The following is a 13,263-nucleotide window of genomic DNA, read 5'->3' as shown; positions in this document are numbered from 1 at the left end:
GTATTGGTGTACAAAAGCTGTAAATAAGATCAAATATTAAAGCCATACAAATAATACTACTGTCTACCATTGCTGTGAGCTGTAATAGCTGATCCATATTTGCCATAACAAAAAGAAATCTTTGTACTAAATCAAATAAATATGCTTCATACTGGAATTTGAAGATTGTTATACTGGTGGACCGAACTATAGCTCCATGTTTCCTCCTCCTTCTAACAGGACCACAGGGTGCCACTGTCCTTGTGTTTTCCAGAGAAGGCTAATTCATTAGAATTCCAGCACATATCAATTAACAGACCCCTGAATAACTTGTGTGTACAGCTTGGGCAGTAAACTAATCTTTGAAAGGGCTTCATCTGGGTTTAGATACAGATGATTATGACCACCACATGTTGCTGTCATATTCCCTTCTTTCCCAATCATTGTTTTCCTCAGTGAAGCAGGGCCATTTAAATGGACTGACACAATGGATGGGACTCTACTGATTGAATGAAGTTAATGAAAATATGACACCACATTCTCTGTTCCAAAATAGCCTCTCAAAAATGGAGAACAAGGTGGAGGAGGTAATATCTTTTACTGGCCCAACAAGCTTTTCGGTTTACACAGAGCTCTTCTTCAGTTTCCCAGACTTTAAGAAGAGGTCTGTTTAAGCCTGAAAGCTTGTCTCTCTCACCAACAGAAACTGGGCCAGGAAAAGATATTGCCTCCTGCATGTGGTCTCTCTAGTCTCATGGGACCAGCAGGACTACAGCACCACCACAGATCTCAAAAACGGAACATCTCCATTCAGCAGTTGCATTTGGAGGGGCACCAGAAAGAAGAGGGCTAAGTGTCAGAATCAAAAGGAAGATAAAGAGCATTAGGAAGGAACATTGGGCTAAATTTCTGAAGGCAACAAAGTGACAGGTGAAATGAGCCTGGCCCAATTTCTGTCTTTATTAGCTGGCCTGTGTTTTGTTTCGTCCTCATGTTTAAATTATCTAAAAATTGAGATAGAGACAGCAGTGTCAAATCTATGGTCCACGGGTCACGTTTGGCTCTCAAGGGTGATTTTGTTGAGAATTTGTGTGATTATAAATTGTAAAATGCATCCCTACATCATGCCCACCAATTTTTACAGAAAAATGTTTAAATCAGCCCCATCACCCTGAGGCAAAGATGGGGGCATGATCTCCCCAGCTGCTTCCAACTGCCCTTTTTTAAAAAAGAATATTTTTATGTATAAAGTATGGAAAAAAATCTCAATAAAAGCAAGATGCGCCATATGTTTTATTTGTATTAGTTGCTGTTGCAACATCTGACATGAACAGAGAAGAAGAGACATCATCAGTTCATACACAACTGATCGGGTAAGTGATTTTTGGAAAACAGTACTTCAAAGAGAAAGAAATTGGTTTTGTAAACCGACAGCTCTATAAATGTATTAACTAGGTTTCTGATTTACAAATGTAGATTTTGTTTTAAAACAGATGATGCAAAATGCTGTAAAATGCTTTTATTTGCTATATTAATTAAATGGGCTAATTTCACACCCATATAAATATATATTCAACTCTCTACTAAACAATGTTTTTCAGAAAAATATTTGTTTCTGCTTCATCATTAATCTGATTATGACAAATTATAATAAACCAAAAAAAAGCAGATTTTGAGCATTGTTGTAATTAACTGATAATTAAATAATTCATCTATAATTGAACTGAATGTAAGGCATTTGACAAAAGATAAGCTTGAGGATATAGGTATCTAAATTCAAACTCAAGAGTCCAAAATGTGATACGTAGCCAAAGTAATTTCGTGTAACTGAGCGGTGAGTAATGAGATTTCAGGGTTGTTCCTCATGCATATAGGTTAAGTATTCTTTAATAACCTGTTCTTCCTCTTCCAGAGTTAAATCCAGATAATCTTCTTCGTGTTCTGGAATATCCTCTAAGATTTCATTGACTACATCTGTTTCCATGTCTTCATCCGTTGATGAACTAGAAGTACCTACAAAAAAAAAGAAAAAAAAAGAAAAAAACAAATAATCTCTTCTCTGAAAATCAGCTTCCCACGAAACTCTCTTTTGCCAATCGCGCTAATTTTATAAACCTTTCACTGGAGAATTAGTTTAAAATTATTGCATCAAAGGATGTCCGGGGTGAGATGCACCAATTTTTTTAAGCAGTAAGAAAAGCCTTAATTGTACATTAGGTGGCATTGTAATTTGAGGACTTCAGTAACTCAGACATAGGTTAGCGGTTTGTTATTGAAGTGGATGGTTTACAGTCTGTGGCCTGCATTGTGCAGGAGGTCAGACTAGATGATCATAATGGTCCCTTCTGACCTTAAAGTCTATGAGTCTATGAGTAATAAGTTGGGGTTAAACTGTAACTACCGTAGAGAGATAGTGGAGGGAAGGAAAAGAAGAGATGATATATAAGTGTAAGGGGACTGTTATCCCCTTACTAACATTCAGTGGGGGTGTTTTGGTTGCTAGCTCCCAGCACTAAAAGGGGAGGGATCGATGACAAATCAGGACCCTGAGACTGACAGTCCCCAGGAACAATGGCAAAAGGCCAGTGCTCCAGGTCAGCCTGATTGACAGGGCGGGCAGCAGGGCCGTCCTTAGCCATAGGCAGAATAGGCAGCCACCTAGGGCACCACTAGGTTTGGGGGCACCGCTCTGCTGGGAGCCTGGACAGACGGGAAACAGTGGAGCATGTAAGAGCAGGGCTGCTGGGTCCTAGAGAGAGCCGAATGCAGCACAGTCTGAGGGAGGGGATTGGCTGCTGTGGTCTCTGGGAAGAGGTGGGGAAAGGAACTCACCTGCAGGGAGACCAGATGTCCCGATTTTATAGGGACAGTCCCGATTTTTGAGTTTTTTTCTTATATAGGCTCCTATTCCCCCCACCCCCATCCCGATTTTTCACACTTGCTGTCTCGTCACCCTAGGTGGGGGTAAATGGTACCTATATGAGACAAAGCCCCAAATATCAGGACTGGCCCTATAAAATCAGGACATCTGGATCTGGTCACCCTAGCTAGGGAGTGCGTCTCTCCCCTGGGCTGGCAGCGATCCATTCATCCAGGGGGGAGCTGCACAGGGCAGGATGAGCTGCTGTGGCTCCATGGGTGCCCCATCCCTGAGATCAGATGCTGTGCTAACTTCACCATGGTCTGTTGGGCTGGCGGTGGTGCCCACTGGCATGTGATCGGACTTGAGGGTTTGCTGCTGCTGTTGCCACTCTGCACCCAAAGAGGTGGATTTTGGGGTCCTGCAGTTTTCCACCTATCGCCTCCTCTATTGCAGCTGTTGGACCTGCAGGCTGGGGGGTGAGCCAAGCATGAAAGCAGTACTGCGTTGCCATTTAACAAATTTGTTTGCCAAAAATGCTTGCTAACAATCCTGAATTCAATTTCAATATTTTTTGTTAAAAAAAATCAATATCTTAGCCAAAATCAGAAAATTAAGTTGTTGACAATTATTTGTGACAAGCTTGGTATGGGGAAGGGAGTGGGCCAGTTTTCATCAGAGAAACAAAAAATGTTGACTGACTTTCCTATAGCCCTGTTACTGCTAAATAGAGCCCTCCAACAACTGTAATATGCTCATCTCCTTACTAATGTACAGAGCAGGGGTCAGCAATCTACAGCATATGTGCCAAAGGTAGCATGCGAGCTGATTTTTGGTGGCATGCAGCGGCGGGCTGAGCGGCTCAGCCCGCCACTGCTCTGGGGTTCCAGCTGCTGCCCTATTGCCACCCGGGGTCCCAGCCACCGGCCCCATTCAGCAGCCACTGCTGGCCTGGGGACCCCCAAGGAACCCCAGGCTGGCAGCAGGCTGAACAGGCCGGCACCTGATACCCTGGCTGAGCCACTCAACCCGCTATTGGCTTGGGGTTCCATTCACTCAGCTAGTACGTGGGCTGAGCAGAACTAAATTCAATGAAATAGGAAAACAAGAGCAACTAATGACAAAGTGCAAGAACCTAGAACAGTGGTCCCCAACTTTTTCCGTCTGGCGGGCGCCAGATGAAGGACTGTGGGGGTGGACGAGCATCTGCCGAAATGCCACCAAAATTCAGTGGCATTTCAGCAGCGACGCCTCTGGATGACGCTGCTTGTTGGTGGCAAGCGGAGTCATCCAGAGGCGTTGCTGCCGAAATGCCGAATTTTGGTGGCATTTCGGCAGATGCTTGTCCGCCGGCCAGTATGTGGGTGCACTGAGAGGCCCCAGCGGGCGCCACGGCACCCTTGGGCACCGCGTTGGGGACCCCTGACCTAGAGAGCCTCCTGAAGCATGGCGATCGTTTTGATTTAAATGGACTTGAACTGTATGAAGAATTGAGTACACTGTCATCAATGGTGCCACATGCAAAATCAATGACAGACATTTTACAGTTTACTCATACCAGCAAACTTGTTGACATATATCCTAATATTTACATTGCCACTCGTATTCTACTGACAATTCCTGTAACAGTAGCATCAGGAGAACGGAGTTTCTCAAAACTAAAGGTCATTAAAAACTGTCTCCACTCTACAAGGAGTCAGGAACACTTGATTGGTCTTGCTATTCTTGCAATCAAACAAGACATCACTTTGTCTTTGTCATACAATGACATTACTACTCATTTTGCAGCCAAACAAGCCAGAAAGATTGCTTTTAATTAAAAACAAATCCTTGTTTCAATACCTCTTCATATAAATTTTCAATAAAATGTTGACAATTTAAAAAAATTATATTATTTGCATCATTCTGTCAAATCAGAATATTTTCTATAGTGCTGCTTCTTTAGTGCTAGTTCATCAGCATTACAGTGTGCTTAATTAAGTTAAACTGATTTTAATAACATGCATGTGGCAAATTTTCCAATAGTGTAAGCTTATGTTTGTGTTGCTAAGAGCAAGACAGGCACAGGGGCACCAGCTTAATAATCCCACCTAGGGCACCATAAATCTTAAGGATGGCCCTGGCGGGCAGGCTAATCAAAGAGACAGAAGGCCAGGGTGGGTCCCGTCCTCCGTGTGAGCTGGAATTGCCTGGGTCAGACAGAGTGGGGTCGAGCTAAGGTGAGAGTAGGGGCCCAAGCTAAGCTGCTGGGAGCAGAGCTGCAACCCAAAAAGCCAGAGCACAGCCCAGAGAGAGACCTGCCCTGGGAAGAGAGCTGCAGTAACCAGAGCCATAGGGGCCAGACAAGCAGCCCAAGAAGTAGGTGAGAGCTGAGAGAGACACAGAAGCAGCCTGCAAAGCAGACCTGCCCTGGGAGCAGAGCTGTAGCAACTGGAGCCAGGGAGGCCAGAGAAGCAGCCCAGAGAGCTGAAGGCAGAGCAGCAGCAGCAGCCGTGCTGAGGCAGTGTAGAGCTGGGGCTGGAGCAGTCCGGAGCTGGGTGCGGTGAGCAGCTGGGGAGGGTGAAGGGGACCCTGGGCAGTAGGCCCAGCACAGGGAGACGCCTCAGCCAAGAGGCTCTGCAGGCCAGACTTGGAGGGGGATCATAACCCTGACAGAGCGGGAGTGACACTGGGGAGAAGGGTCCTGCCACCCAGAGCCTGAGAGTGTGTGGCCACCATCAGAGCAACTGTCTGACCCGCAGCGTCCGTGCAGCACAGCCAGGGCCTGAGAAGGAGGCCTGGGACCTACAAGGAACAGACTGTGAAGTGCCCTGATGTCCAAAGACACTGTTTGTGATGGTCCCTGCCACAGAGGGGGGTGATGTGTTTTCCTTTAACCTTTCCCATTTTTCCTTATTCTTTTAAAAAATTAATTGTTAATTAAATAACTTGTATTTGCTTTAAATTGTATGATGTAATCAGTGGGTCAGGGAGGTGCGCAGTGCAAAGAGAGTACCCCGGAGTGGGGATACCCTAGCCCCTGTCCTGGGTGACCACAGCAGGGTTGGGGATTGAGCCACCCAGGAATCCTGGGCCCAGCCTTGTTGGGGTTACGAGGACTCTGCCAGACAGGAGAGTGGAAAGGGTGTCCTCAAGGGCAGGGAGGCCTCTGGGTAAAGGAAGTGGGAGCGAGGACTCAGATCCTTTTGCTAGCCCACTTCACCGGGGTAGTGCAGAAGCCAGGAAAGTTCCCCACAATAGCGGGACCATTCCCCTGCTTACATAAGCTCTCACCCCTCCTTTGCACAGGGCGTAGTAACATTTCTAGTCCTTGTACTCCCTGAGATAGGCCTCAGCAAGGAGCAGCTCTTAGGGCTGTTCTACACTGAAAACTTACATCTGCAGAGCTACATCTCTGAGGGGTGTGGATTTTTAACATCCCTAGACATGTAGCTAGGCTGACCTAACCCCCACTGTAGACAGTGCATGGAAGAATTCTTCCATTGACCTAACTATCGCTCTTTGGGGAGATGGATTACCTACAGCAACCGAAGAACCTTTCCCATCACTGTAGCAAGTGTCTACGTTGATGTGTTACAGTGGTGCAGCTGCAGCACCGCAACTGTGCCGCTATAGTATTTTCAGCATAGACATACACCTCGACCCCGATATAACACGACCCGATATAACACGAATTTGGTTAGAATGCAGTAAAGCAGTGCTACAGGGGTGGGGAGGGGGAAAGGGGCTGCACGCTCCGGTGGATCAAAGCAAGTTCGATATAACGCGGTTTCACCTATAATGTGGTAAGATTTTTTGGCTCCTGAGGACAGCGTTATATTAGGGTAGAGGTGTACTCTTAATTAGGATGTGCCATTTTCATCACTGTTCTGTCCCTAACTCAAATTAAGTACATAGCGTTCTATTGCTTCCATGATGGTAGTACCCAAATGCCACATTCAGGATTGGGGCTCCCCTAGTGCTAGGCGCTGTACAAACACATAAGATGACATGGTTTCTGCCCTGAAGAGCTTACGATCTAATTTAGGACAAGTCACATCAGGTGAGTGTAACAAACACTCCAATGGAAGGGGGAAGGAGGACAAAGCCTACAGTTGTACCAGAGGTTTAAAATGGCCAGCTGTAGGCTCAGACTGATTGTTCTGAGACTTTTTACAAAAAATAAAAGCTTGGTAACTAGACCTCAGCAAGTCCCATGGGCCATCCATGTAGCCATTAACAAAAGGTCTCACGGAAGGATTTGAGGGAGGAAAGGATCATTGTAAAATGGATGGTGGAAGCTGGTGTTATTGGTGGAGTGTAGGGGGCAAGAGATTCTTCAGCACTGAGATTCAAACACACAAGCACATCTGTGGCTTGTTTTCAGATGTTTTGCATCTAACAAGCTAACACAAACACTCTGTGCTCAAGTCATGGAAGGCACAACACCAAACTGCATCTTCCCAGTCCTTATTAACTCCCCTCCAGGGCAGGCTGACCCTTTTACAGGAAAACTTTTCCCAGCCCACCTTTCTGAATGCTGCCCCTTAAATATGTCAGAGCTAAAGAGCTGCAGTTTTAAAGCAGTCATTTCATTCCTAGCAGCTATGGACTGCATTTCTGTCTCTCACTCAGCTGGTTAGTAAGTGTTCTGTTTTTCCTTATTGTTGCTGGGCAGACAGCACACTGTCACAGCCCAAAGCCTGCTCCTAATAACAGCTATCTACTAGATAGCTATGAAAAGCTTCAGTGATTCTTGAGATATTCAAGGTAATCATCCAATATATTCAATATTCAGCAATCATTTTCCCCTCCATATTTGTTACATGCTGCAAGTCTTACCTGCAGACTCTGTAGGAGAATCTTTTGACGAAATGGATTCTTCTGATGGAGTGCTCTGTTCGGGTGACAGCTGCAACTCAGCAGGGAGAACTCCTCCATAATGAGCAAGTGTTTGTGCAGCTAACTGGATGTTGCCCTGAAAGACTTTCAGAGCTTCCTCCACTGACTCACGATTAAAACCCATGTATATCAACTAGACAAAAAAACAACAAAACACCCTTAGTCTGAGAGACTGACTTGTTTGTATAGTCTAGAGTATTCTACACCAGCCATCTGAATGTGCCTGTTTATTTTTTCTATCACGGATTCTTTGAAGTGCTGTCATCCTCTTTGGCATGTACTGACAAAGAGGGGGAGGGATAGCTCAGTGGTTTGAGCATTGGCCTGCTAAATCCAAGGATGTGAGTTCAATCCTTGAGGGGGCCACTTAGGGACCTGGAGCAAAAATCTGTCTGGGGATTAGTCCTTCCAACTCTGATATTCTAAGTCATCCAGCTTTACTTAGATACCCCAGCATGTGCTCAGTTGGTGACATCACACTGACTACTGAACAGCACTAGAGCAGGGCAGCTGCCTTCAAAGTGTTTTCTCCCTGACCCCTCCAAATATTGCAAGATGTTTAGGGTTTGTTTTTTTTAAGTCTCATTTCTAATCTCTGAGCCAGAACATTAAAAGAGAATTTTACTTCCGCTATATCAGAGGAGAAGAACTCAAGGCCTCTAGAATCTGCATTCACAACCAGGATTACTTAGTAGAATGCATGACTTTGCACCAAGCGGTAGGTGAAGATCAGTGGGGATTTGATGAGTCCAGGAGGTGGCGGGGGGGTAGAACATGATTGTGGCTTTGCAAAGGAAGATCTAACATGGTATGTTTAAACAGCTAATGGGATGAAATGAACCTTCAGAATTAAACTGGTTTAATTTTTCAAAAAACGCCCCAAAAACCTACCCTACACTCCATCTTTAAGAAAAAAAACGTAACTTACTTGGTCAACACTTTCCTTAGGAACTTGAAACTGGTGTGGGGTCATAGGATCATCATCATCATCATCATTTAGCAAGAGTAACTGAGGTTCATCGAGAAGAATCTAGAGCAGAAAGACAGCGATCAGTGTAAGTTAGAAGGTTGTAGTATTCCTCAAAAGAGATGTACACACGATTACAGAACCTGGAAAAGACTCATTAGCTCATGTAGTCAATATCTCACCATACTGTTCCCTAGAGTAAATTTATCTTACATAACTTGTGATACCTCATGTTGTATCTCGGGTCTTTCACTCCTTGCCTTGTAAGACTGTTTCAGTGTTTACATCATCAGCCTGAATTCCTAGTACCTGCCCACTTGTACTACTCTCAATGAGAGAGGAATCTAGTTTATACCCTTCACATACTAAAAGACAATTGAAGACTAGTGAAGATACGATAAATCGACTGCCGAGTGCTCTCCCATTGACTCCGACACTCCATTGGAGAGGCGTAGATGGAATTGACGGGAGTGGCAGCAGTCGACCTACTGCAGTGAAGGTAAGTGGTGGTAAGTAGCTCTAAGTACATCAACTTCAGCTACGCTATTTTCGTAGCTGAGGTTGAGTAACTTAGGCCAACTTAACTCGCCCCTGCCCCGTCCCCCTCCCCCCCAGTGTAGATAAGGCCTAAGTTTCAATATTTTGTGTTCTTTCCACATAAATCAATCTGACCTGCCCCAAAATCTTTTTTTTTAATTGATTTTGTCTGACCTCTGTCCAAGTTTGTCTACTCTTTCTGATACGAAAACATCCATAAACTGAAAGTTAGTGTCCTATAGTAAAGTACATGTAGAAAACAGGATACCCACATGTATTAGCCTTTGTCTAAATAAAATGCTACTAGTCAGCCTTTCTTTAGAGAGAGAACATGACATTAGTGTGATTAGATTAGATGATCAAACTGGCCTCTTCTGGTCCTAAGCTCTATGAATCGGCATTGGCTGCCTATTAGTTTTTATGTTGTTTAAGATGTTGGCTGTGACTTACCTAGCTGGGACTTCCTCTCCTAGTACACTACCGCAGTAACACTCAAACTGGAACCCATCTGACTTTGACTTTGTTTTTCATTTTCCCCTTGGTCCAGAGTAGCCATAATTTGTTGGCTTTCAGGGCTTTCTTGGAAGAGGAACTGGATGAGGGCTGGTATGTTGAGGGAAGGAGTGCATTTTAGTCTTTTAGCAAGTTAATCTTTGATATGTGAATGAGACTAGCCTGCTGAATTTATTTTTTGTATCCCTTGTGTTCTAGAAGTTTTGTAAGTGTCTAGAAGTTGGGACAGGTGTTTATCTTGGTAAATACATAAAGAAACATTTGTGTTTAAAAAAAGGATTAGCCTATGTGATGCTGGCAGACCATGTGCCAGCTCATGCCAAGAGCCCAAGCCCAGGCCCCAAGCCCCACTGAACACTGACCAATGTGGGTTACTACAGTTAAACAGATATATTTATTATAGGATATGTTTAGACTTCATGGATTGCTGCATGTATTAATCCTACTTATACTATCTGTATTCCACGCTATAAAGTGCTACTTCAGTGTTTCCTCTGTAACGGTAAAATATCTGTTCTGAAACTACGTAACTCACCAAACAGGAAAAAAAACTTCAACTAATGCAAAACGCTGGATTCCTACACGTGTTATCTACTGCCCACCAGGAAGGACTACTGAATCCAAATGGGCCACTGTAGAACAAAGATTTTGTCGATTGCTCCCCCAACCCACTCATGAAGAGGTTACACGCAGAAGCGTTTGTCTCATCAGCTTGGATGCTAGGGAGGTGAGGATAAAAATTCGTGAGCATAAGGAATTAGGTCTTTTTATGGACTCTGAGGGGTAAAGATTTCTAAACATAAACAAGAGATCCTCAAGCTGCTTGGCTTCGGTTACCCCCAATGGAATTAAAGCTTCTTTATTATAGAAGCTTCTATCACCTTTTGAACTTAAGATTGTATCTTATTTGTGTGTGTATGCTTACCTGCTTTAACCTTGTTAATAACTCTTATTTCTTTTCCCCAGTTAATAAACCTTTAGTTAGTTTGTTACAGGGCTGGCTACAAGCGTGCTCTTTGGTGCGAGATCTAAGGTGCAAATTGATTTGGGGTAAGTGACTGGTCCTTTGGGACTAGGAGTAATCTGAATATTTTGTGATCTTTTGCGTAAAGTGACCATCTATCACAAAGTCAAGCTTGCCTGGGGGGCAAAATAAATCAGCATGGCCAAGGGGACTGTCTGTGACTCCGTGTTAAGGCTGTACAGTGCCTGAGGAGTCTATACTTGTTACTTGTTGGTGAAATCTAAATATAGAACTCAAAACCAGTTTGAGGTTTGTGCCCTGCTTCTTATCACACTGCTCAAAGGGTGGCATTCTTGCTCATGGGACACTCCACATAGCATGACAGTCTGATTCACCAGTTTAGAGAGTGAGTCAATAAGAGAAAAAGAAAATGTCTAGAAAACGCATTTTTGGCAGCTGTATTTCTATGGCATCCAGTGGAAAAGGTCTACCGTATGAGAGTGATTTACCTTAATGGCTTGGTCCAAGTTTCCTTGTGCCCGGTGAAGTGCTTTTTTAGCAGCTCGCTCTGAATAGCCCATAGTTTTCAAGGTAGTTATATCATCCAATCTCCTCCTCCTCTTGGCTCTCTCCTCTCTCCTTATTTGTGCCTTTTCCTATAAAAGCAGGGTCATTAAAGTGCCAAGTTTGTATATGAATACTGTCAGCTTTTGACTAGAAGATGGCTCCACTACTTCTTTGATAGATGCATACAAGGTTTCTTCTGTACATTTTTCTCCTCTTTACAAATCTTCCAGGGAGAAAGGAAACTTTTTTTAAACAAATTTGTGCTGCTCAATGATCTTTAGAGACATTCCCTCCTCCAGTATAAGGTTGTATATACACTAGCAAACTCTGTAATCCTAATTCACCATTTTGTAGCCATACTGTGCCCATAGAATCAAAGAATGGTAGGACTGGAAGGGATCTCAAGGTGTTATCTAGTCCAGTCCTCTGGCAGGACTAAGTATTATCTAGACCATTCCTGATTAGTGTTTGTTTAAACTGCTTTTAAAAATCTCCAATAACAGAGATTCCAGAACCGACCTAGGCATTTTATTCCAGTGCTTAACAACCCTGATAGTAAGTTTTTCCTAATGGCCAGCCTAAACTGCCCTTGCTTCAGTTTAAGTCCTTTGCTTTTTATCCTATCCTCAGAGGTTAAAGAGGACAATTTATCTCCATCCTCCTTGTAACAACCTTTTATGTACTTTAAAACTGTTATGTCACCTCTCAGTTGTCTCTTATCCAGACTAAACAAACCCAGTTTTTTCAATCGTCCCTCATAGGTCGTGTGTTCTTGACCTTTAATCATTTTTGTTGCTCTTCTCTGGACTTTCTCCAATTTGTCCACATCTTTAAGGAAATATGGTGCCCAGAACTGGAAATAATACTCCAGTTGAGGTCTAATTAGCGCTGAGTAGAGTGGAAGAATTACTTCTTGTGTTTTGCTAACAACACTCCTGCCAATACATCCCAGAATGTTTGCTTTTTTTATGCTTTGGATTCTCTCAGGATCAGGCCTGAGTTTATGAAGTATATTAAAATCCCTGTGAGGTAGATATTTTATTAGTTTTACAGATGGGTACATAGGTAGGTCAAGTGACTTGCCATGGTTGGACAATCAGTATCAGAGCCAGAAAATTAACCAAGGAGTTCAGCTCAGTCCCTTTCCACTCAACTACTCCTGTACCAATGTTTAAATAACTATCTAAAATTAGAAAGATACTGCGCCACATTCCCAATCCAAAGCCAAAATGTGCAGCAGTGTGAGTAGCTACTCTGTGGCCACAACTGCAGCCTCTGCGGTGCCATACCAGCTAACCCTGAAATGGGAGTTTTGGCTGGTAAATATATGTAATTTGGATTCCCCATCTGTGCTCCCAAAGAGCACACTTAAGTGGTAAAAACTGATGCAAAGTATCCTCGTGTACCTCTTCAATATCATGGCAGTTCTACTTCTTTAGGCCTTGCACACTTGTGCCAGGTAGGAGAGAATTTTCCCCTTAGAATTTTCAATTTCTATTTTGTACTTGCAACAACATATGGCAAACTGTTCAGTTTCACCACCAGAATACCAATGCAGAATTGATGAAAGCCCTTGGCTTTGTCTCATGTCTCAATATATACGTAAGATATACATTCTGGAACATAAGTACTCAGACCTGTTCAAGGGCCTGTTTAATACTTTCCCAGTACCGTACCTCTCTTCTGCTGGTAATAAGACTGGCAGCCTCCTCCAGGTTCCCATAAGAAGCTCGTAGACCAAGGCGAGCTTCCTGAGCAGAGAATCCCAGGAGTAACAAATTATTGATTTTTTCAGGATCTATGGAGAGCTCTTGATACAAACCATTTGCCTATATGTAGAAAGAATAGAACAATCAAATAGACTCCACCACTGGCATATATATTAAAGGTCCCTTCCCAAATTCCCTGTGGGTGAGGGAGGGGGTGGGAAGGAGAGGGGATAGAGAAGAGGAGGACTGCAAGATCAGGCAAAACATGCGAGCTCTGTTTCCAAAT

General features: G+C 43.7%; 1 protein-coding gene across 2 annotated transcripts in view; it reads right to left on the bottom strand.

Annotated features, from left to right (window-relative positions):
* Window positions 1-1,254: 1,254 nt before the first annotated feature.
* NUB1 (negative regulator of ubiquitin like proteins 1) overlaps window positions 1,255-13,263 on the bottom strand; it is a 41,250-nt gene continuing 29,241 nt past the window's right edge. For both annotated transcript variants that reach the window (XM_030550014.1, XM_030550015.1), the window contains 5 exons: window positions 12,945-13,097; window positions 11,211-11,357; window positions 8,649-8,750; window positions 7,661-7,853; window positions 1,255-1,992 (listed from right to left, as the gene is read on the bottom strand). In XM_030550014.1, coding sequence (XP_030405874.1) covers window positions 1,829-1,992; window positions 7,661-7,853; window positions 8,649-8,750; window positions 11,211-11,357; window positions 12,945-13,097 — 759 coding nt within the window. In that variant the 3' untranslated portion in view covers window positions 1,255-1,828. The remainder of the gene's footprint in view (window positions 1,993-7,660; window positions 7,854-8,648; window positions 8,751-11,210; window positions 11,358-12,944; window positions 13,098-13,263) is intronic.

This window comes from Gopherus evgoodei, chromosome 2 (assembly GCF_007399415.2).
Source record: "Gopherus evgoodei ecotype Sinaloan lineage chromosome 2, rGopEvg1_v1.p, whole genome shotgun sequence".
Lineage (NCBI taxonomy): Eukaryota > Metazoa > Chordata > Testudines > Testudinidae > Gopherus > Gopherus evgoodei.
This window is presented reverse-complemented; position numbering and strand designations above follow the sequence as displayed.